Source organism: Phacochoerus africanus, chromosome 1 (assembly GCF_016906955.1).
Source record: "Phacochoerus africanus isolate WHEZ1 chromosome 1, ROS_Pafr_v1, whole genome shotgun sequence".
NCBI classification, from domain to species: Eukaryota; Metazoa; Chordata; class Mammalia; order Artiodactyla; family Suidae; genus Phacochoerus; species Phacochoerus africanus.
In genome coordinates this window covers 221,822,801-221,849,309 of record NC_062544.1, presented here as the reverse complement: position 1 = coordinate 221,849,309, position 26,509 = coordinate 221,822,801, and the positions used below count along the sequence as shown (strand labels likewise).

At 37.3% G+C, this 26,509-nt stretch overlaps 1 protein-coding gene across 2 annotated transcripts in view; it reads right to left on the bottom strand.

The window, feature by feature from the left end:
• IGSF11 (immunoglobulin superfamily member 11) overlaps positions 1-26,509 on the bottom strand; it is a 133,024-nt gene that overhangs the window by 24,117 nt on the left and 82,398 nt on the right. For both annotated transcript variants that reach the window (XM_047791732.1, XM_047791740.1), the window contains exons 2-3: positions 4,131-4,294; positions 2,506-2,713 (exon numbers count right to left, since the gene is read on the bottom strand). In XM_047791732.1, coding sequence (XP_047647688.1) covers positions 2,506-2,713; positions 4,131-4,294 — 372 coding nt within the window. The remainder of the gene's footprint in view (positions 1-2,505; positions 2,714-4,130; positions 4,295-26,509) is intronic.

The following is a 26,509-nucleotide window of genomic DNA, read 5'->3' as shown; positions in this document are numbered from 1 at the left end:
TGATTAATGAAAGAGCCTATTTGTAAAGGAGATATTTTCAAGAACAGCATCCACTCACCCTATCAGCTACTCTCAGCTAAGATTATCTTAACAAAGTTCTTCGTTACTTTACAAACAAAAACCAGAAAGACCAACTTTACATCAGTTGCTGTCATGATGGGGGGAATTAGAGTCAGGTTTAAGTGCATCTACTATTTGATGGTAATGCAATGGACATTTTATAATCATTAAGACACAAGAACACAAATGATGTGAAACAAAAAATTATATTAAAAAAAGAACACTAAAGGAAGAAGATGGAAGTTCTTCCATCTAAGCCCAGGGTTTGGATTTTCATATTGGGTAAAGTACGCAGTAGAGATTATATCCAAGTGGTGATATACTTGTAATGCTGGTGACATTTCAATAAACTGTATTTCACCTTGCAAAAATGAATGAATGAGTGGAAAATGAATGCACTACACAGAGGAACCAGGAAAGAAAGTAGGTGGGGGAAGAGAGAACAATGACAGGGTATAGGTAGAAAGACAAAAGTCTCAAGGACTCCTAACTGCTATGATGGGATAAACCAATTTCAATTTACTCTCTTCAATATTGCCACTGCGACACTATGAAGGAAAACCCGAAATAATTATTTGAGGGTAGCATTAACTATAAGATAAATTAAAGGGTTTTTTCCTTCCCTTAAAAAATGAAAAAATAAACAAATGTGTATCATGTGGGAAGCTCGTTACCTCAGTTCCAGGTGTGAGCATCCAAGTAACACTAAATTCCAATAGTACTTTGTGTTTAGTACTCAGAGTGTTTAAAAGTCTATACAGTTTTGGGGATTCCCATTGTGGCTCAGTGGTAATGAACCCAACTAGCATCCATCAGGATTCAGGTTCAATTCCTGGCCTCACTCAGTGGGATAAGGATCCAGTGTTGCCATGACTGTGGTCACAGAAGTGGCTCAGATCCCACGTTGCTGTGGCTGTGGTGTAGGCTGGCAGCTATAGCTCCAATTCGACCCCATAGCCTGGGAACTGCCATATGCCGTAGGTGTGGCCAAAAAGAAAGACTGTACAGTTCTGGAGTTCCTGTTGTGTTGCATCATCATGGTGGTGGTGCAACAAGATCGGCAGTGTCCTGGGAGCACTGGGATGCAGGTTCAATCCCTGACCTGGCACAGCGTGTTAGGGATATGGCGTAGCTGCAGCTGTGACATAGGTCACAACTGTGGCTCAGATCAGATCCCTGGCCTGGGGAACTCCTTAGGCCATGGGGTGGCTGGAAAAAAAAAAAAAGTCTATACAGTTTTAATATATTTGAATGAACAATAGTTCTAGGACAGAAATCTCCCACTTTTCCTGAGTTATCTTATTCTGTTTGAAGACTGGGAGAACAAGGCAGCAAGGCTACAGCATTTTCTTGCCCAGAGAAGGAAAATTGCAAGGATCCCCTACACTAGTATCCGCAGGTGACTCAACAGTGAAAGAGAAGCAGGGAGAATGTGCCAAGGGATCCTAGAGTAGATTTTGAGACTTAAGCAGGGGGAGGACAGTCAAGAGCATCTGCCTTCTCTCAGTACCTCTCGGTTTCCCCAAATGAACTGTATTTAGTCACTCCTGCCACAAGTACCCATTTAGGAGGCAGTTCTTTATTTCAGAGGCAGCACTGAGAAATAAAATATGCCGAGAATGAATTTAATTTAGCATGAGATAGTCTAACTGCATGGTATAAAGGAGAGAACACTGGTTTGAGAAAAGAGACCTCATTTTAATCTAAATTTTATTGTTGTTCATGGTCCACATAACTTTGGAAAAGGTGCTAAATCTATTTGGTCTCAGTATTAAGACCAAATTTATCATATAATTTATTGTTCAAGGATACTTTTGAGAGTAAGATTATTTAATAATCATTTTATTATTAAAATTCTGCCAAGACAAGAGGCGTAAGCTTAGAACTATCATGGGCCTAACTCAGTGTTATACAGATACGTAGCAGTGGTAAACAGACTCTCAGATGTGCTAAAACCCCTGCTTCCCACTCACAACCAATTGTTCTTGATTTAATTTCCTTTCAACAATAAATCATATCCTGCGAAAGCTTAAGAAAAGTGAGCAGACAGAGTTCCCTGGTGGCTCAGCAGGTTAAGGATCTTGTGTTGTCATTACTGTGGCTCAGGTTGCTGCTGTGGTGCAGGTTTGACCCCCAGCCCCAGAATGCCATGGGCACAGCCAAAAAAAATGTGAGAGGCCACTTTTTATGGTATTTTATATCATCTCTCTCACCTTCAGGAAAAGTCATTTAAAAAGTAGGCTTTTGAGAGTCCCCTGAAATGGGATAAAGAGTGGGGAGATCTATGCAGAGGAGGCATGGAGAAGCAGAGTTCAGACGGGGTTGAAAGGAGAGAGGACAGGAAAAGCACACAAGCGGACAGAGAGTATAGAAGAACTGAACTGACAGAGGTAAATATGCTTGAGAGTAAATTCATAAGTAAAGCTAACATTTCCTGTCACTCACCTAAAACTGTGAGGCCGGTGACCCCAATGTTCCTGCCCCCTCTATCTGGAAGATTGTTAACCAAACACTGGTAGGTGCCTGTATCTGAGAGTTGAGTGTTGTTAATGAAGATAGAGACATTGGTGGCTGGCATGGTGCCTGTAAATCCTACCCTACCATGGAACCGGGCGGCACCGTCGAACATCTGTCCACCTTGATACAGAATGACCTGCAAAGGAAAGAAAAATAAATAAATTGGCCACTGTATCTCTTTCTACACACATAACAATAACTACCTAGGAAACAATAGGCTCTATCCAGCACTGAAAAATTTTATTTCTAATCTTAGAGTTGGCACCAACTTTTTATTTTAGCACCTGTCTATAGATATCCAGGGTTCTAAATTCCTACACATCAAACTGGTGCGACATCGTATTCTTACCTAACGCATCAGAATGCAGAAAGTGCATTTTATGATACCTAACTATCAGTTCATAAATACTTTTACCAGTTCAAAAAATTAATTCCAAAACTAAAAGTTAAAATTAGCACTGCCATTCCCATGCTTTTACAGGTCACAAAATGACAGATCACTCATAGACTGACCATAAATGAATGTCATAAAAAGGAAAAAATGTCACAAGTCCATCATTACTTTCCTTATATTAGTTTCCTTATCAAAGTTAACTATTCCTGGAAGAGGATTCAGAGCGGTGCTGCAAAAAGCCCTTAGGGCTGAGTGTGAAGTACCTGGCTCCATTCAAGCTCTACCTGCAAATGCTTAGGTGACTGTGGTCAAGTCTTTCATTGCCTCTATCACTGACTCCTAAAATGATGAAGATAAACAAAATGATCTCAAAGTCTCAGCCTAATTATAAAAGTTCCATGGATTAAAGAAATAGAACTTACTGTTAAATATGTCTATTTTAATTTCGTATCAGAAAACTTAGCTTATCAAATAATTTTAGAAAGTAAAAAGCTTACTGAGGCAGAAAAGCTTCATAACAGAAATAAGCTAACTTTGGGAATGAAAGTATAGTCATGGTCACAATTCACTAATTTTCTGAGCATTTTTGTCTACAGTGGGCATCCCACGTTATGGGTCTTTTACCTATAAGTGATACAGTTTAATAGACAGCACTTGTATTATCACACATCTAATTTATTTGAGACTCTTGGGAGATGGCTAGTGCGCCTGGCTTTATTTTAAAACACTTGTGCAATTAACCAAATAAATCAAGTGCTGTTATCTAATGTTACTTAATATTATCACTATCCTTAAAAGTACTCCCTAACCACTTGTGTTAGTGCTAGTCCCCTTCCTGTCAAAATATACTTTGCTTTCTCTGTCTTGGTATTTCCCGTCAGCAATGTCTTTTAATGAAATTCCAGGTTCCTAAATAAAATCCAGAGGAGGGTTCCCTTGACATCTGTTCATTGCTTTAAAAAAAAAAAAAAAGTCTTTTACAAAGAGAAGAGCTTCTTCTGACAGCTGACTAATATTTTAAGGAGCACTTAAAACAGCATAGGCACGCCGGAAGTATCACCTTATTCTAGAAAGCAAATACAAACTCAAGAAGCTTTCTGACCCACCTTTTATGAAAAGATTAGAATTTCAGAGGTAGCATAGGATGGAACAGAAGTACCTGCTCAGGTTGGTTCGCATTGGAGAGAGGAATGACCATCCAAATGACATTGAGGTTAATGAGGGCAGCACTGGTAGTGAACGTACAGGGCAGGACTGCTGTCTGACCCCGGGCCACTTGGACACTCCCAGGGCTCTCTGAGACTTCCAGGGAAGCTGCAACACCTAAGGAAGAAGGAACAGGGAAGTTATGTGATCACCCTCCCCTAACAGACCAAATTCCTTCAGAAAAGGTTCGTGTGTTTCACATTATCGACAATGTAAATAGGCTGACATGACAATCTTACTAAACTACTACTGACCATTCACTGTATCAAAATACTAAAAACTGTTTATCCCTTTATGTGTTAGAAACTATAAATGAAAAGTATTACAGAATACCTATTCCATTTTGTAAGACACTATCTCAAACTTGCCAGATTCAAAAACAAACTGGGAGAATTCAATTGACAGGGTTTGAACAAAGCTTTAATGGTGACAGGGGATAAGAAACTGATAGCACACTGTAAAATTAAATGCTTATATAGAAATCCAACAAAATATGAGCAGGATCTATATACCCTGAAAACTATAACATGCTAATGAAATACATCAAGACCAAATAATGGACAGACAGATATGTTCATAGGTTGGAAGACTCGATATTGTTAAAAGCCAGTCCTCTCAAATTGCTGTACAGATGCAGAGCAATCCCAATCAGAATCGCAGCAGCCTTTTTGTAGATACTGACAAACTACTTCTAAGACATGTGAAAAGGCAAAGAACTAGAATGGCCAAAAGAATATTGAAACAGAAGAACAAACTGGGAGAAGTCACACTGATTACAAAATTCGCTATAAATCAGCTGTAGCAATCAAGACAGCACAATACTAGCATAAGGATAGAGCACCAGACAAATGACACAGGACTGAGAGTTCTGAAATTAACCCTGTGTTTATGGTAAATTGCCTTTCAACAAAGGTACAAAACAATTAAATGAGAGAAAAAGTCTTTTCAACAAATGATACTAGAGCAATTTAATATCAATATGCAAAAAATTTAACTCAGATCCTTGCCTCACAGCATACACAAAAATCAACTCCAAATACATTGCAGACCTAGATGTAAGAACTAAAACTATAAAACTTCTAGAAATAAATGTAAAAGAAAATCTCTGTGGCCTTGAGTTCATCAAAGCTATGTCCTTCAGCATGTCACCAGGCCCCTAATGTTATTCAACTTAGAGACTTTTCCTGATGCTATCAAGTACCTTATATTTTCCCACAGATAGCTCATCTTATGAAACATTTTATCCTGCAAATTTAACTCCTAAGAGCATCATCAGACTGTATGTGAAGAACACGAAGTTCTATAGAAGGAAGGTGTTATGTATATTTATTTTTTAAATGAATTGGAATCATAACAGTATGCTATTTTGTTACTTTTTTGAGAGAATTGAGGTAATAACACTTCAAAATAAAACAGTTTGAGATACTGCCACCGACTTAATGTATTTTCATGTTCAGAATAACTTTGTTGGATCCCTCTGACCTATTTTAATCTCCTGTTCCTCCCATATTGTTCTATAGTCCCAGGGGGTAGGCTTTCTTTTCAGAAGAGGTAACAATTGATTTTGACTTGCCAGGAATTAGCTCTGGTACGTTATTCTTTTCCTTTTTATTTTTTTTGAATTTTATTTACTTATTTTTAAAAATAAATTTTATTGGAGTATAGTTGACTTAGAAAGTTGTGTTACTTTTAGGTGTATGGCAATGTAAATCAGTTACATGTATACATATGTTCATTTTTTTTTTCAGATTCTTTCCCAAAGTAGATTATTGCACAGTATTTCTCAGGTTCTTTCCCTAAATAGGTTATTACACAGTACTGAGTAGATTACCCTGTGCTATAAAGTAGGTCCTTGTTACCTATTTATTATATATATAGTAGTGTGTATATGTCGGTCCAGCTCCCTAATTTAGCCCTTCCACCCCGCATTTCTACTATGATAACCATGAATTTAGTTTCAGAATCTTTGAGTCTATTTCTGTTTTGTAAGTTCTTTTTTTAAATCGTTTTTTTTTTGTTAGATTCCATGTATTAGTGATCTTGTATGAAATTTGTCTTTCTGTATTTGTCCCCTCTCTTGCAGCCTCAGCCTCTCCCCCTGCACCCCTGACAGCATTTAAACATATTCAGGTATTTCCACTTAAAAACAAAGTCCCTCCCTCCCTCCACCCACCCTATGCTTCCCTCCAGGGCCTGCCCTCTCTCTGACATTTGCCCATCAACCTGTTTGAAAGAGCGTCTATACTCACTCTCTCCAGACTCTTCCACCATTCTGCCTTCAATCCACTCCTGCTATCATTACTTTTTAACAACAGTTCTCTCAAGGTTTTCCAGAGACCTCCTGATGGATTCAAAACTCTTGAATTCACGCTTGGACTCTCAGTAGCATCTAACAATGAGGACCATTCCCCGTTCCTTCTTGAAATCGGTTTTCTCTTAGCTTCAGTGATATAATTTACTTATGGTTTTCTTTCCATATCTCTGGATACTTCTCAGTCTCTTCTGCTTCTTCTCCCTTCTCTACCCAGCTATTAAATGTTGGCAGTCCTCAAAGGGATGCCTGTTCTTCTTATTCTAAACTCTCCCTGCAGAGACTTTATCCACTATCACGGCTTTAGTTCTCAGATACAGGCCAAGGGACTCCAAATTTATCTAACCAAAACCTCTCCTCTTACAACCAACTGCCTTCCAGGCATCTCCACACAGCTACCCCAGAGGTATCGCAAGTCAACTTGTCCACGTTCAAACTCTTGATCTTCCCTTCTGTACCAGTGCCCTCTGTATATGTGGCTCCTTTCTAGAGTTCCCTAGGCTACTGAATGGCCCAACTAGCCATCCAGTTGGACAAAAGTCAGAAATTTAGAAATCTTTCTTGATTCCTTCTACTCTCTCAACATCTCCCAAAACCAATCCATGATCAAGTATGATCCATTTTACCAATTAAATTTCTCTTGACTTGTTAAAACAGAGCCTTTGTTCTATCTTCCGTCTTTCTTCTGATTTTCGGTTCCACATCTAATTCTTTACTTATTAACCTCCTACCCGTTCTTCATATTAGCTTAAATGCTACCTTCTCACAGAAGAACCTTTCCTGATCCCTCAGCCAAGATCGGGGTCTCAGAAAGCACTGTTCCTTTCATTCTAAACACCATTCAAACTTGTAATCATACTTTCATCAGCGGGATTACTTAAGACAACTTCATCAAATATTGTGAGGTACATTAAGAACTCCATTACTGAAAGCACACAATAAGAACTCAATAAATACATATTGCCTGATTGATCTAGTTCAATTTGCACATGAAAACACTAGAGTCCAAAGAGATACACTTGCCAAAGTCTTAAGATTAGGACCTATTTCTTCTGACTGCCAATAGAGCATATTTTCTACCATTCCAAACTCTTTCATGGACTGCATTTTTTAAAACAAATGATACTATTATTTGTATTATAATTAGGATAAAGGGACACCTCTTCGCCAAGAGAACCAATACTGAGCAAGAAGAACTCAACTTATTTGTAAATAAATCTGTTCTACTCTCAGTCTCATGCATAGAGAATTTAACATAAAAAAGCCCATTATGCTCTTTTTCTATGCAACAATTTTGAAAGTCATCCAACACCCTAAAATTCCAGATATAAGATATAAGATATCAAAATGAGTTTTAAGAATGGCTACCCTGAAGGATTTGCACAAAGATGGCTGAAAACTGGCCATATAACTTTTAGGATTACACAGATAATAAACAGGTTGGGGTGAATGTCTGTGAAGAGATTTTGAGGAGAAAATTTTTCATTTGAGCTGTGGTGTGTTCTAAGTCCCACTCCATTCCCACCTAGCAAAAGGGCCTATATTCCCTGAATGTGTCGGGGTCAAGGACATCTGAATGTTTCCAATGGATCAGATGTGAACACACACACAGGAGCTGGTACTTAGGTTCTGTTCAAGAGGGCTATCTAATGAGACGTCCAGGAGAAGGAAGCTGGAGGCAGACCTCTGGACCAGAGAGTGGACCACTGGCACTCTGAGAACTACACATACATTTCGTATATAAATTAAGATTTTCTTGTTTTGCTTTAGTTTGAAACTCGGAGTGATCAGAAAAATCATGTAACCTGCTTAAGTTTTCATCTACAAAAAGAACTTAATCTGAAATAAATTTAAAGATATGAAATAAAATTTAAAATTCAAATTGCTTTGTGATTGTGTCTCAGGATTCCTATTTGACACACTGATTCAAAAATGAATATAACTGAAATTTTCTTAGAGTAAGAAAGAAGGAAATAGGTGTGTTTTACATTTTTTAAATAATTTTTATTTTTTTCCTTTATACCTGATTTATAGTGTTGTGTCAATTTTCTACTATACAGCAAAGTGACCCAGTCACACATACATATATACATTCTATTTCTCACATTATCCTCCATCATCAGTGACTAGATATATAATTTCCAGTGCTATACAGCAGGATCTCATTGCTTATCCATTCCAAAGGCAACAGTTTGCATCTATTAACCCCAGATTCCCAGTCCACCCTCAGCCCCTCCCCTTCGGCAAATCACAAGTCTATTCTCCAAGTCCATGAGTTTCTTTTCTGTGGCAAGATTCATTTCTGCCTTATATTAGATTCCAGATATAAGTGATATCATATGGTATTTGTCTTTTTCTTTCTGACTTAACTTCACTCAGTATAAGAGTCTCTAGTTCCATCCATGTTGCTGCAAATGGCATTATTTTATGCTTTTTTATGGCTGAGTAGTAGTCCATTGTGTATATATACCCCATCTTCTTAATCCATTCAACTGTCAATGGACATTTAGGTTGTTTCCATGTCTTGGCTATTGTGAATTGTTTCACATTTTAAATGCTAACTTTTTTTCTATTTTACTTTAAAAATTCTAAAAACTCTACTTCATTTTATTTTATTTTGCTTTATTTTTGTCTTTTTAGGGCCACACTCACAGCATATGGAAGTTCCCAGTCTATGGGTCAAATCAGAGCTGCAGCTGCCAGCCTACGCCCCAGCCACAGCAACACAGGATCCAAGCTGTATCTGCGACCTACACCACAGTTCACAGCAACTCTGGACCCTTAACCCACTGAGCGAGGCCGGGGATGGAACACACATCCTCATGGAGCCACAGCAGGAACTCACCCTATTTCCTTTTAGAGTGTATTTCCATGTTTTAAATTCTAGACAGGAATTTAAACTTTAATGCTAAATATCAAATTAAAAATTCATTTAAAATATCTTTCAACTTGTAATATTTACATGTAAAATGCATAATTTAAGAGTTGAATTGGCAGCATTTTGCAGACTTGAATCATTCCTTAGTACTTTCACCCAAGAAAAATTAAGTCAACTCATGAATTGTGAATGACTCTCAGCAATTAAACAAGATAGACATAAAGCACATGGTACTGTTGCCTCCCAGAAGTTGAAACCATAAATAACAGTTGTCTATACTCTTTCTTTAGACCTCTATTCCCCAAGATTTAAAGCAGAAAGAAATCCACGTTTTCTTAGGCCAAGAGGTACATGTTAAAGGAGAAGAGGATGACAGCAAAGAATCTTTAAAAATGTTAAGAGGAATCATCCATACTACACAGCCAAGAGAACTGACAAAGGCCACTTTGATTGGCTAGACTCAAAAGACAAGGGACAAGGCCTCCCCTACAAATCCATCACAGCCAGAATGTCTGAGATTCAGAAGCAGCACCCAACACAAGCATTTCAACTGAAAGGTCAAAATAGAGCATTGGCTGATGTCTGCTGAGCAGGTGTTCAAGTTTCAGGATCAGCCCAACTGCCAGAACACTGCCCTCTGGGAATGTAGTCTGCAAAGACTCAAAAGGATCTTATGGCATTTTGGGAAAGCTATGATGTCCTTCACCCAAAACGTTATTATCAGAAGTCACATAAGGCCTAATGGCTTATATGAGTCCAGTATGATTTCATAAGTGCTGTTTTGTGCATATAAAAATTATAACATAAAATTCATTAACCTGTTCAAATTCAGTTTTATAGTTCCATCAGATTAAAATAAATTTAAAGAAAAAATTCTATGCTATACTACTTGTTTCCTGAAGCAAAGTCTCTAATACTGTAGTAGTTTTAAAAGAAATCACTTTCTCTTCATATTTCAAGGAAATTGTAATCAGATGAAATAATCTTGCCAACACATTATATAATTTTAACTGCTGTATTAATTTAAAAAATAATATTTGTGTTAACTGACATTAAATTAGGTTAAAGCCATCAACACAGCACCAAATTAAATGAAGAATAAATATCTGGTTAATTTGATCAATGTAGACTGCTTTATTATGCACTGGTCATCTACCAATTTACAGGATCAGTGCCAAATTTCTACTTCATTTTATGCCATAATAAGCAATACACATAGTTTATTGTTGTTATGCAAAGGCAGGCTACCATAAAATTATACATCCTCATCTGCTGACTGAAGCAATGTACATCATACATGTTCCATGGTATCACAGTATTGTGTTTCCACGGTGTTACACTGCCCCTTGCAATGTCATTGCAGTGCCTTCTCGTTGACTCCTCCTGTTCAACCACAAACATTACTCAGGAAACATGTCAAAGGCAAACAGCATGCCTGGGAACTGGGTACAGAAGTGATTTCCTCAGGTGGTGTTCCAAAAAGTAGACCCAGAGATGACCCAGAGGTCCAGAGTGTGGCCACGGCCTTATACTAAATCAATGCTCACATTCTATATTATCACACCCCTTTGTCATTTTTAAAATGATCAAAAGTATATGCATCTGCCTTCTTGGCCCGCTCATGACACAGTATATCTATTATATGAGTGACATTTACTCAGACCCTAACACTTTATGTGAAACTGAACAGAACCTTTCTTCCACAGCAAATCTCCCATTATTATCACCCTCTCCTGATGTTATATCTGGCTTCAGGCATAGATATTCCACCCCATTTAGGAATTCCCTTACAGGTCTGACTACACTCTAATAAGGTTACAGATGATTTACATATATATTTTGTTTAGCCTATATTATATGACCCACTTAGAATTTTTAAGTACTCTGAATTACTTACAAGTAAATAGTATAAAACTCTAGATTACTAGCTTATCTTTAAAAACTTTAAGATTTAGTAAAACTGGCCCCACACTTCTCATGGCAATTGATTACTACTGCCCCATCAGACAAATTATGTACTCTCCACATTGCCACAATCCCCACCACTCCCTATCGTCTACAATATAGCCCATACTCTACTCAGTCAGGATACTTGCCTGACTCCTACAGACATTTGTTTTTACAAATCCTTTTGTAAACTGAGTAATGTGATTATAATTAGATGTTTAAAGAAGCAAGCCACAAAAGCAGATCCAAATTTGGTAGTGTTATAATGGACATGATAATATGACTGCTTTCACAGCCAAAACTCCCTTCAGGGAAAGCAAAATGAAGCAATTCTTTAAACATAGGTCACCATGATTTGTGACACAGGATCTCATTCACACTCTTGCTTGCTACAAATGACTGTGCCAGGAATCAGCACTTGACCAAATTAGTCACCTATGGAACCAAATGCTGGGCAGCCTTCAACCAAATGGACTGGAAACTTTCAAAAAGATATCCTACTCCAGAAGACAAACAAAAGGCCACATCAAGAGGTAGGAGGGGCGATTACACAATATAAGCAACCACATACCTACTAGGTGGGAAGCCCCACAGACTGGAAAGTAACTGTATCACAGACACTCAGCTACAGGAATAAGAGTTCTGAGATCCACGTCAAATCCCCATGCCTGGGGTTCTGGAATTGGGAGAAAGGGCCCCCAGAGCATCTGGCAATGAAGGCCAGTGGGGCTTGTGCGCAGGAGCTCCACGGGACTGGGGGAAACAGAGACTCCATTCTTGAAAGGTGCATACAGACTTTCACATGTACTGGGTCCCAGATCAAAGGAAAGGCTCCATAGAAATCTGGGTCAGACCTGACTGCAGTTCTTGGTGGATCTCCTGGGAGAACAGGGGGTGGATGTGGCTTATTGTGGGGGAAGTGCATTGGAGGCAAAGCTCTTGGGAATATTCATCAGCATTCATCTCTCCAGAGGTGGCCATTTTGGGAAAATCTGGCCCCACACATCAGCAATGAGAAGCCCCAGGCCAAACAACAATCCAGGTGGGATCACAGCCCCACCCATCAGTAAACGTGGTGGGATGGGATTCAGCCCCACCACGTACCAGTGGGCAGGCACCAGTCCCTCCCATCAGGAAGCCTACAGCAAGCCTCATTGCCAACTTCAGCCACAAGGGGGGCAGACACCAGAAGTAAGAAAGGCTACAACTGTATTGTCTGTAAAAAGGTCACCACACCAAAAATCTATAAAAATGAAAAGGCAGAGAACTATAACTCAGATAAGGGAGCAAGAAAAAAAACCAGAAAAACAGCTAAGTGATCTGGAGATTCTCAGCCTCCAGGAAAAGAATTTAGACTGTCGATGCTGAAGATGATGCAAGACATTGGAAATAAACTAGAGGCAAAGATGGATAATTTACAGGAAACACTGAGCAAAGAGATACAAGATATAAAACTTAACCAAATTAATCACCTATGGACCAGACAATTGTTTATGAGATAACTGTCCTAAGATCCTTGTCAAGAGGTGTAACAAATACAATGGTGCCTGGAAAATTCAATAGGATCTTCCCTCTTGTTAGAGAGTTTGAGAAAGAAGCAATGTGAGAGAGAGAAGAACTAGATCACCAAAAACAGGAATAAAGAGGGACATTAAAAAATGCTAAAGATGTCAATTCATCAAGAACATATCAATCCTGTTATGCACCTAACAATTGAGCTTCAGAATACATGAAGTAAAAATTAACAGAACTGAAAAGAGAAAAGAAAAAAAATCCCAATCATAGTTAGAGACTAGAACACTCTTCTGTAATTAACAATTATATAAAATGAATATAAAAAATCAGTTTTAAAAACATTAATAAAAACACAGAAGACCTAAACAACACTACCTTAACTGAGATTTTTAGGACACTCTACCTAATATTATGGAATACACTTTTTTTTTGTTTGTTTGTTTTCCTTTTTTGGGGCCACACCCACAGCATATGGAGGTTCCCAGGCTAGGGGTTTAATCAGAGCTACAGCTGCCAGCCTATGCCACAGCCACAGCAACGCAGGATCTGGAACCTACACCACAGCTCACAGCAATGCAGGATTCTTAACCCACTGAGCGAGGCCAGGGGTCGAACCTGCAACCTTATGGTTCCTATTCAGATTCGTTTCTGCTGTGCCACAAGGGGAACTGTGGAACACACATTTTTAAGTGCACATAAAACATTCACCAAGATAGACCATGTTCTGAGCTACAAAATAAACTTTAACAAATTTAAAATAATTAAAATCATACAAAAATGTTAATTAATTTAGAACTCAATAACAGAAAAAAAAATTTAGAAAATGTTCAAATATTTATAAAAACCCACTTCCAAATAATTCATGGGTCAAAGGTTAAATTATCAGGAAAATTAGAAAATTTTTTGAATGTCATAAAAGCTAAAACACAACATATCAAAACATATGGGAAGCAACCACACACTACTTTAAGGAAAATGAATAGCATCTAAATGTTCACAGAATTAAAGAAAAAAGGTTTATAATCAACAACTTAAGCACCCACCTTAAGAAACCAAGAAAAGAAAATTAAATCAAAATCAAGTCAAAGAAAAGCATAAAGATAAGAGTACAATTCACTGAAAATGAAGACAGGAAAATGATGAATGTGTAAATCACTGAAATCAAAAGCTGGTTCTCTGGGAGTCAATATTTGATAAATCTCTAACCAGACTGAGCAAGAATACAACAGAAAAGACATAAATTACCATCATTAAAGAAGAGACATAACTGCAGATCCTAGAGACATTAAAAGAATAATAAAGGGATACTGTAAATAACTTTATGCTAATATATTTGGTAACACAGATGAAATGAACAAATTCCTTGAAAGATACAACTACTAAAGTTCTCTGTAAAAAAATATAGCCTGACTATCCCTATGCTCATTTTAAAAAAAAAGAATTAATATGCATTTAAGAATCTCCCCACCAAGATAACACCAGGTCCAAATGGCTTCAATTGTTAACTGTGCCAAACATTTAAAGAAAAAATAATGCAATAAAGAATTCTATGTATAAATTCTTGCAGAAAAAAAGGGAACAGTCCCAAGTCATTTTATGATGCTAGAATTACTGTGATACTAAAATCCAACAAAGATAATACAGGCAAAGAAAATTACAGACTAACATCCCTTCTAAACATAAGTATCATTCATTCTGTGAACCACAATCAACCTGATACCAAAACCAGACAAAAATAACAGACACAAAAAAGAAAATCATAGGCCAATATCACTGATGAACATAGATGCAAAAATCCTTAACAAAATATTAGTTAACCAAATCTAAATATATATTAAAAAGATCATACACCATGATCAAGTAGGATTTATCCCAGGGATGCAAAGATTCTTCAATATCCACAAATCTATCAGTGTGATATACCACCATCAACAAATTGAAAAATAAAAATCATATGATCATCTCAACAGATTCAGAAAAAGCTTTTGACAAAATTCAACTCCCACTGATAAAAACTCTCTGAAGAGTGGGCATAGAGAGGAACTACCTCAATATAATCAAAAGCTGTTTATGACAAACCCACAGCTAACATCACTCTCAACGGTGAAAACCTGAAAGCATTTTCACTAAGATTAGGAACAAGACAAGGATGTCCACTTTCACCAATGTTATTCAACATAGTTTTGGAAGTCCTAGCCATGGCTATCAGAGAAGAAAAAGAAATAAAAGGAATCCAAATTAGAAAAGAAGTAAAACTATCACTGTTTGCAGATGACATGATACTAAGAAAATCCTAAAGAGAACTGTTAGAGCTCATCAAATGAATTTGGTAAAGTTTCAGGATACAAAATTAATGCACAGAAATCGATTGCCTTTCTATATATTAACAATCAAAGATCAGAAAGCGAAATTAGGGAAACTGTCCCATTTACCATCTCATCAAAAAGAATAGAATACCTAGGAATAAACCTACCTAAAAAGATAAAAGACCTGTACTCTGAAAACTATAAGACACTAATGAAAGAAATCAAAGATTTGTGTAAGACCCAAATAGATGGAAAGATATACCATGCTCTTGGATTGGAAGAATCAATACAGTCAAAATGATAATACTATCTACAGATCCCAATGCAATCTCTATCAAATTACCAAGGACACTCTTTAGAGAACTAGAACAAAATATTTAAAAATTTGTACGGAAACACAAAAGACCTAAAATATCCAAAGCAATATTGAAAAGAAAAAACGGAACTGGAGGAATCAGGCTCCCTGACCTCAGACTATACTTCAAAGCTACAGTCATAAAACAGTATGGTACTGGCACAAAAACAGAAATATACATCAATGCAACAGGGAAGCCCAGAAAGAAACCCAAGCACCTATGACAAAGGAGGCAAGAACATACAGTGGAGGAAGTCTCTTCAATAAGTGGTGCTGGGGGAGGCAAGAACATACAGTGGAGGAAGTCTCTTCAATAAGTGGTGCTGGGGGAGTTCCCATAGTGGCGCAGTGTAAACAAATCCAACTAGGAACCATTAGGTTGCGGGTTCTATCCCTGGCCTTGTTCAATGGGTTAAGGATCTGGCACTGCTGTGAGCTATGGTGTAGGTCTCAGACATGGCTCAGATCTGTCACTGCTGTGGCTGTGGTGTAGGCTGGCAGCTGTAGCTCCACTTTAACCCCTAGGCTGGAAACCTCCATATGTCTCGGGTGCATCCCTAAATAGCCAAAAAAAAAAAAAAAAAACTGGACAGCTGCATTAAAAAAATGAAATTAGAACATTCTCTAATACCAGACACAAAAATAAACTCGAATGGACTAAAGACCTAAATGTAAGGCCAGATACTATAAAACTCCTAGCAGAAAACACAGGCAGAACACTCTTTAACATAAATCTCAGCAACATCCTGTTTCATCCACTTCCTAGAATAATGACAATAAAGACAAAAATAAACCAATGGGATCTAGTTAAACTCCAAAGCTTTTGAACAGCAAAGGAAATCATTTAAAAAAAAAAAAAGACAACCTACAGAATGGAAGAAAATCTGCAAATGATACAACCAACAAAGATTTAATCTCCAAAATATACAAACATCTCATACCAAAAAAATAAACAACCCAACTGAAAAATGGGCAGAAGACCTGAATAGACATTTCTCCAAAGAAGACATAGAGCCAGCAGGCACGTGAAAAAATGCTCAACATCACTAATTTAGAGAAATGTAAATCAACTATAATGAGGCACCATCTCACACCAGTTAGAGTGGCCATCATTAACAAGTCAACAAACAACAAATGCTGGAGAGTAGAGAGGATGTGGAGAAGAGGGAACCCTCCTTCATGGTTGGTGGGAATGTAAATTGGTACAACCACTGAAAAACAGTATAGAGGTACCTCAGAAAACTAATTATAGAACTATCATATGATCCAGCAATCCCACTCCTGGACATATATCTGGACAAAACTTTCATTCAAAAAGATACATGCACCCCTATGTTCATTGTAGTACTATTCACAATAGCCAAGACATGGAAAAAACCCAAATGCCCATAGACACATGGATGGATTAAGAAGGTGTGGTACATATATACAATGGAATACTACTCAGCCATAAAAAAGATCAAAATAATGCCATTGGCAGCAACATGGATAGAACTAGAAATTCTCATACTAAGTAAGTCAGAAAGAGAAAGACAAACAATATATGATATTACTTATATGTGGAGTCTAACATACACAACAAATGATCGATCTACAATACAGAAACAGATCATGGACATGGAAGGCAGACTTGTTTTCGCCAGGGGGGGAGGGAGGAGAGAGGATGACGGATGGGAGTTTGGGGTAGGTAGATGCAAACTGCTACATTTAGAATGGATGGGTGACGGGGTCCTGCTGTGCAGCACAGATATCTGCGTCTGGTCTTGGGTTAGAACATGATGGAAAATGAAAAAAAAAAAAAAGAATGTGTGTGTATGAGTGGCTGTTATCACTTTGCTGTACAGCAGAAATTGAAGGGACAGTGTAAATCAACTTTACTTCAATAAAATTTTTTAAATAAATAGATGTAAGCATAAAAGCTCTTAACAAAATATTAGCAAATTGAATCCAGCAATATATAGAAAGGATAATTAATCATGACAAAAGTGATGTGTACCCTTTTGAATGCAAAGTTCATTCAATACTTGAATATACCTACATATATATTTATTTACACAGTCTTTTCAATAGGTACAAAGTAACAAAAATCAATACCTATTTTTAAACTTTCTTAAAACAAGGAAGAGTAGTAAACTTGCACAAATAGGTAACAAGTATCTACCAAAAAAAGACAGCTAATCTTACATTTAATAATAAAAGACAACTTTCACTTAATGGCTAAAGTTGCTTTCCTCCTATGATTAGAAACAAGGCAAGGATGTCTGCTCTCACCACATATACTCAACATGGAGGTCCTAGCCATTGCAATAAGGCAAGGATAAGAAACAAAAGACAAGTAAAATTATACACATTACTTAGAGATAACAAATCACCTACATTAAAAATCCTAATGAATCTATTAAAAAGCAATCAACTTTAGTTAATAAATTAGTTTACCAAGGCTGTAGAAATCAAGGTCAATATATAGATATCAACTATATTCCTATATAATAGCAATGAATATTTATAAATTAAAATTTTAAAATAATACCATTTACAATAGCACCAAAAGATGAAATACTTAGGAATAACTTTAACAAAATATCTATAAGACCTACACAATGAAAACTGCAAAACTTTCCTAAGAAAAACCTAAGGACCTAAATAAAGAGATAAACCATGGAAATTTATCAAAAGACTATACATTAAGAAGTCAAATTTCCCCAAATTCATTTATTAATTTAATACTATCCTAAACAAACCTCTAGTGAACTGTATGGTAGAAATAAGAAAGACCACTTCTAAAGTGTATGTGTAAAAGCATAGATTAAAATAGACAAATTTTGACGAGAAAAACACATCTGAGGATTTGCAAGATCTGATTTCTAAAACTTACTATAAGCTACAGTAATCAAGATAGTGTAGGACTGGCATTAAGACAGACATAGAGGACAGGAATTGATTCACACGCATGTGGGTCAACTGATTTCCACTGAAGATGTAAAGGCTGTTCAGTGGAAAAGGATACTCTTTAAAAAATAGTGCTGGAAAAACTGGACCTCCATACGCAAATACTTTTCCCTTACCTTACACCTCTTATAAAATTTAACCTGAAACGGATCAAAAGCTTAAATGTAAGAGTGAAAACTGCAAAACTTCTGGAAGGAAACATAGGTGAACATCCCTATAACTCTGAATTAGGAAGAGATTTCTTATGGTACAAAATGTGTGAAAAAATTGATAAATTACACTTTCAAAATTAACAATTTCTTGTCAAAAGACACTATTAAGAAAATAAAGGAGTTCCAACTGTGGCATAGTGGGTTAAGGATCTGGTATTATTTCTGCAGCACCTTATTCATTGTGGAGGCACAGGTTTGGTCCCCAGCTTGGTGCAGTGGGTTAAGGATTTGGCAGTGCTATAGCTGAGGCATAGGTCACAGCTGAGGCTTGGATTTGATCCCTGACTGGGGAACTTCCATGTGCTGCAGATGCAGCCAAAAAAAAAAGGAAAAGAACAGAAAAAAGAACAGAAAGAAAAAAAAAAGCATAATTTGTGAATTTGTTTTGTGAAAAAATATTTTCAAAACACATCAAGGACCTGTATTTATAACTTATAAACAAATCTTACAATTCAGGAAGATAATTCAATTTTTTTTTCTTTTGCATTCAGGCAAGGATTTTTATTTTATTTTTTTTAATTTTTTATAATAGTTGATTTACAATGTTCTGTCAATTTCTGCTAAACAGTAAAGTGACCCAGTTCCACATAGATAGACATTCTTTTTCTCATTATCCTCCATCATGTTCCATCACAACTGATTATAGTTTCCTGTGCTCTACACCATGATCTCATTGCTTATTCACTCCAAATGCTATAGTTTGCATCCACATTCCTGTGCTCTACACCATGATCTCATTGCTTATCCACTCCAAATGCTAGAGTAATGCCAAACTCCCAGTCCATCACACTCCTCCCCCTACCTTCCGCAACCACAAGTCTGTTCTCCATGTCCATGAGTTTCTTTCTTTTCCATAGATAGGTTCATTTTTGCCATATATTACATTCCAGATACAAGTGATATCATATGGTATTTGTATTTCTCTTTCTGACTTACTTCACTTAGTATGACATTCTCTAGCTCCATCCATGTTGCTGCCAACAGCATTATTTTGATCTTTTTTATGGCTGAGTAGTATTCCATTGTATATATGTACCACACCTTCTTAATCCATCCATGTGTCTATGGGCATTTGGGTTTTTTCCATGTCTTGGCTATTGTGAATAGTACTACAATGAACATAGGGGTGCATGTATCTTTTTGAATGAAAGTTTTGTCCAGATATATGCCCAGGAGTGAGACTGCAGGATCACAGGATAGTTCTATAATTAGTTTTCTGAGGTACCTCCATAATGTTTTCCACAGTGGTTGTACCAATTTACACTCCCAGCAACAGTGTAGCAGGGTTCCCCTTTCTCCACACCCTCTCCAGTATTTGTTATTTGTAGATATATTAATGATGGCCATTCAGATCAGTGTAAAGTGGTACCTCATTGTGTAAGACAACTCAATTTTTTTAATATACCATTCAAACATACCAATAAGTAATAAGCATATGAAAAGATGCTAAAGTTCATTAATCAACAGAGAAATTAAGGTCTCACTGAGATACTACTCCACATCAATAGAATGTGTTAAATTAAAATGACTGACAATATCAAGTTTCACTGAAAATGCAGAGCAACTCAAACTCTCATAAATTCCTGGAGGAACTGCAAAGTCGTACAGTCATTTGGGATATTTCCACAGCTTCTAAAAAAGTTAAATACACACTTAACCATAATATCCAGCAATTCCAATCCTAGGTGTTTATCTAAGAGATGTAAAAACATACACTCACACACAAAATAAGACAACTATCTCCAAGTGTTCATAGCATTTCTATTCACAAGAGGAAAAAAAAAAAAAAAAAAAAAAAAAGCCTGGAAACAACTCAAACACCCAGCAGCTTGCGAATGGATAAAACAACTGTGGCATAGCCATATACTAGAAAATTACTTATTAAAAAAAAGGAGCAAAGTACTGACACACACAACATGGATAAATATCTAAGGCATTACACAAAGTGAGAGAACCCAGAAACAAAAACTATATACAGTATGTATCCACATTTTGAAAAAATCAGTATTATGGAAAAGGGAAAACCATAGTGGCAGAAAATGGGCTGGAGCTGAGGCAGAGAGGAAAAGGGGCACAAAGAAGACTGCAGGGGTGAAAGAAGTATTCAACATCACAACTGTGGTGATTATTAGAACAGTGTAAACATTTGTCAAAATCCAACAAACAATAAACCCCAAAGGGAGTATTTTATTATATGTAAATTATACCTCAATAAATCAGTTTTTTTAATTAAAAAAAAAGGATCCGGGGAAGTTCACAGAATCACTGAGATGGCCAGAGAAACAAGCTCAAGGTTAAATTTCTAAAAAAACATCCAAAACTATATTGCAGAACTGGCTTGATCAAAACGCTGCTGCATCTGTCCCTTCATTAAACCCTAAACGCCAGAACCTTACTGCTACTCAGCAGGGCACCCAACCCTACAACAATATTATTCCCCCAAAGCCACACCTGCTGTGCACAGGGCCAGTTTTTCACATGGTTCTCTTCCAAGTCATGGTCTCACCTATGTGCTCCCACCTGGAGATCTGAAGTCCAAGTGGCAGAAGAGGCTGGAAACTGAATTTTCACTTTTGACCCTGGGGAGATGGATCCATAATGTGGAAATTTCTCTAATTGTAGAAGTGCTCTCAAAATATGAACCAGGCCAGACATGAATAGGACAAGTATTGATGACAACAAGCAGTAAATGAAAACGTTAAAAATTCTTTCTCGGAATTTCTGTTCTGGCTCAATGGTAACAAACCCAACTAGTATAACCATGAGGACACAGGTTCAATCCCTGCCCTTGCTCAGTGGGTTAAGCACCCGGCACTGCCATGAGCTGTAGTGTAGGTTGCAGATGCAGTTCAGATTCCATGTTGCTGTGACTGTGGTGTACGCTGGTGGCTACAGCTCCAATTCATTAACCCTTAAACTGGGAACTTCCATATGCTGCATGTGTGGCTGTAAAAAGCAAAAAAAAAAAAAGTTCTGTATCTTTCTCTTTCCTCTCCTCTACCTCTCCTAAGCCTTCCTTTGTCAAGCACCCTGTATTTCCTCAACTCAGAGGCTTTTCCAATGTGGATAGCTGAAACTACCAAAGACAAACAGGCTTCCTGTCTCTAGGGAAAGCCTGGGCTACACTGAGCAGACTGTCCTGGAGAGAAGAGGTGGGAAGAGCTGCTAGGAAAGGCATGGACACTGGCCAAGTTCCTGAAGAAGAGGGAATCCATGCTCTACTTTCCTCCCAGGCCAAAGGGAAATAGCAGTGCCTCAAAGACGTTGGCTGCCCTTAGACAGTGGCCCTCTGTCACAGTACAGAGCTGCAAAGCTAGATTCAGCAGACCCTGCAGGCTCGAACAGGGGGTCCTTCCTAGAGGACCAGAGGGCTCCCCCAGTGTTTTGGCTCTGTATGAGGCCCTGCAGTGTGGAGGAGGGAGCCCCAGTAATAACTGATGTTAAATTTCCTGCCACTGTGATAAGAAGAGAGTCTCAAATTTGTATTTAACTTGATTGAAAGAAAACAGATGAAAAGCATTTCTTGCAAACTTTTGTGGGTCCTAGGAACATGTATGAGTTAAAAATAAATCTTAATGCCCCAAGGATTCTATGAAAGACTGTTTTTGTTTTTTTTTTTAATCTCCGTGCTTTCAAATTTCAAAAATCACTGTTTTGAAAGAGGGCAGGGCCTGGGGAGAGAAAAGTGACCATCTACAAGCTGTCAGCGTTTGAGAACTGCCTTTTATTTATTATAGCGGTAATGTTTTAGCCAAATCTGAACTTGCAAGTCACTGGTCTTTTTCCAAGGGGGAAAAAAAAAAGTCAAATGCTTTTACTGTGTTTTACTGTGTTGCTTTCTAAAGAACTACTTAAAATGCAGGCTTTTATCCTAGACAATGACTGAGGTGGGAAGAATGTACTTTTCTTTCCTTAGTTTTATTGTGTTTTCTAAAGAAATTACAGAATTGTTTAGTTTATATTTTGATAGGCCTTTCTGACACTGTCACACTATAACTAAATGCCAGTATAAATCTGATTAGCAGATCGAAGATTTATATTGGGAAATATTAACTAGAGTTTCCAAGATGGCAAAAGGCAAGTTAAATGGCCTTTACAACCACGTACCCTCAACTTCACTGTGTGGTTGAATACAGCCCCACCTGGCTGTAATGAGCAAGCTCCGTTTGTTTAACGAAGCAGTCATATGATAAAAGAGGCTAAGTCAAAAGTAGAGTTATTTATAAACAAATAAAGCCATCTGAAACTATCAAGAAGGATGTTATGTTCTGAAAACAATTAAATTCTTTTTTAAAAATGACTCGACAAGTATTTTATTCTTGTTCACCAATAACACTACCTATTTCCAAACGAAACATTATTTTTTTTAATTCCCTTGATTTTTGGAGGATATGTTGGTAGCAGTACCAGTTTAACTTTTAACTAGTTTCAAGCATTCTTCAGTATGTACAACATGAAAAAAATAAAGAGATTTGAAATGTGGAGGAAATAAGATCAACAAAATGAAAAGGCAACCTACAGGACAGGGAAAAACATTTGCAAGTCATATATTCAGTAAGAGGTTAATATCCAAAATATCTAAAGAACTCATATAACTCAACAGCAAAAAAATAAACAATCAAATTAAAAATGATCAGAGATCTGAACATTTTTCCAAAGAATATATATAGAAGAATGCTCAATATCATCTTTCATTGATCATCAGGGAAATGCAAATCAAAACTGCAATGATGCATCACCTCCCACCTGTCAGAATGGCTATCATGAAAAAGAGTAGAAATAACAAGTACTGGTAAGGATGTGGAGGAAAGGGAACCATTGCATACTGTTTGTTGAAATGTAAATTGGTAGAGCCACTACGAAAAATAATATGGAGGTTCCTTAAAAAATTAAAAATAGAACTACCATATAATCCAGCAATTCCACTTCTGGGTATTTATCCAAAGAAGACAAAAACTCATTTGAAAAAAAATTTCTGTAACTCTTTGTAGTTCTATGTTCATTTCAGCATCATTTACAATAGCCAAAACATGGAAACAACTTAAAAGTCCATGGATGGATGAATGGATAATGAAAATGTGGTATGTATGTATAATAGAATATTATTCAGTCATAAAAAAGAATGAAATCTTGCTATTTGTGACAACATGTATAGGTCATGAGAGCATTATGCCAAGTGGAGTAAGTCAGACAGAAAAAGATAAATATTTCACTTATATGCGGAATCTAAAAAAATAAAATTAAGACGCTAAGCTCAAAGACATAGAGAATAGATTTCTGGTTGCCTGAGGCAGGAGCATAGGCCAAATAAAGGGTCTAAAGGTACAAATTTCCACTTACAAAATGAATAAGTCATGAGGATGTAATGTACAGCAGGGTGACTATAGTTAATAAACTATATTTGATATTTGAAATTAGCTAGGAGAGTAAATCTTGAAAGTTCTGATTATAAGAAAAAAAAGTTTTGTATGCATGGTGATGGATGTTAACCGGACATGCTGTGGTGATCGTTTTTCAATATACATATGTACACATCAATAAACAATATGTGTACAACAAACATTACGCTGTACACCTGAAACTAACATAATGTCTATGTTGATTATATCTCAATTAGAAATGTGAAAATAGAAAATCTGATTATCTATCCTGTTAGAGGTTCTTAGAAATCTAAGAATGCAGACAGAGGTAATATGACATCAGAATCATATACTAACACAATGTGTCCAAGTACTTTCCATGACCTTCAGACCCTGCTGAGTATGACCTTTGCCTATTTTTCCAGCCTTAGAGCACTTTCCTCTACAGTGGACTTTTCTCAAGTCTAGGAATACACTGGGCTCTCCTGGATTTGTATGGTCTCTTTCCTTAGCTTGAAATACCCTCCCCTGTTCCCTGCCCCCAACACACACACACACACGAGCCTTCTAATTCCTATCCATCCTTCAGATTCAAAATTTCCCTGGTCTCCAGAACAGTTACATTTCCCCATGAAATGCTTCCCCAGAACCCTGTACTTCCCAGAAACTGTCAGAGTACCTTCTTACCAGATTCTGAGTAGAAACTACAGGCCTAGGTCCCAGGAGCTTATAATGACCACAATATAGTAAATGTCCAATATGTATTTGATAATATTCATTAAGAACTTACATGCCAACTACTCTTCTAAGCACCTTACATGAGCTTAGAAACAAACAAGCCTGGAGATAGGACTGTTGATCATATTTTGCCCATATGGACACCAAGGCCAAAAGATGCTAAAAAACATTCCTGGAAAGAACTGGGATTCAAAGCAATGTCTAGTCTGACTCTAGGGCCTTTCCTAACAAGACTTCATACATCTTCCTAGTAACAGTGGAAAGGGTGCAGGACTTAGAATCCAGGCATGGCTACTTACGCACCTTGTAACTTTGGACATGTTACTTAAATCTCTTTTCTTTCATTTTTAACAAAGGGGATAAAAATATCTGCCTCATGAGATCACAGTGAAGAAGTGCATATTAAGTACTTAGCATTAAAGGAAGTCCTGAATGCATGGTAACTGAATCTGATCTCAGGAAGATAAGCTGAAGCAGCATTAAGAAAGAACAGAAGACAGTATCTGTTCACCTAGACACATTGTCCTGGTGGCATGAAACTTTTCATGAAAATCATAGTCATATGCTTACATTTGACATATATCGACAGTTGTGATTTTTTTTAATTATTAAGAGCTATACAAAGTTGTGCTTAAGCACATGTTTAAGAGAAAACTACTTTTGGTAGATGTGTTATTTACACATTTATATCCCCCACTCCCCTAGTCAAAAGCTAAAAGACTAAATTCTTCCCCATGACAAAGCAGGAGTGAAATTCAAAAATTAAATGTGAAGTAAAAATATAAAAGATACGTTAGAAAGTAAACAACTAGGAGTTCCCATTGTGGCACAGCAGAAACAAATCCGACTAGTAACCATGAGGTTGCAGGTGTGATCCCTGGCCTTGCTCGGTGATGCCATGGGCTGCAGTGTAGGTTGCAGATGTGGTTCGGATCCTATGTGGCTGTGGCTGTGCTGTAGGCTGGCAGTTGTAGCTCCGATTCAACCCCCTAGGCTGGGAACCTCCATATGCTGCAGGGGCAGCCCTGAAAAGAAAAAGAGAAGAGGAGAGGAGAGGAGAGAAGATAAAACAACTGATAGGAAATTTAAAAAGACAAATCTTCATGAAACCAAAGATCATGCAGGAAGAATAAGCAAGAAGAGAACGGGGGAAGAGAATGGGGATAGAAGGCCCTGTATTGTTGACAGTATCTGAGCCACTGATTAATGTTATTTCTAAGCAGATTAACCAAATCCCAACTGTTCTACATCAGGTCCTTTCTCTAAGCCTGTCTTTCCTCAGACCAGTAATAAAGAATGAATAAAAATTTTAAACACACAAATAAAATAGAAGAAAAAAGCCTTCCCACACAAAACAGAAATATCCCGAGCTGACGATTCACCCTAATGTTCCTATTCTTTCCTTCCAATCTACGTGATTACTAAAATGATAATGTGACAAAGCTGAAAAGAAAAAAGGGAGAATGAGCTCCTCTGCATAGTTTTTAACACACAGCAAAAGCCATCCTCCGTCAGCAATGGGAGGTGCAGGACTGGAGATCATCATAGGAGTGGGAGGGCGTAAAGAGACGGTATGGGGGATTGTTATTTCTGTCTCAGATGCAGGAAGAACTTTTAACCTTCTGATGCTTTTCCTTATCATAACCTTCTCCATAGCAACCACAGAACTGCAGTGGCAAGAAATAGATGAGAAGATTAAAAAAAGGCGCCTATTATGTATACACACACACTTACATGTAAATCCTATGAAACTGCAGAATC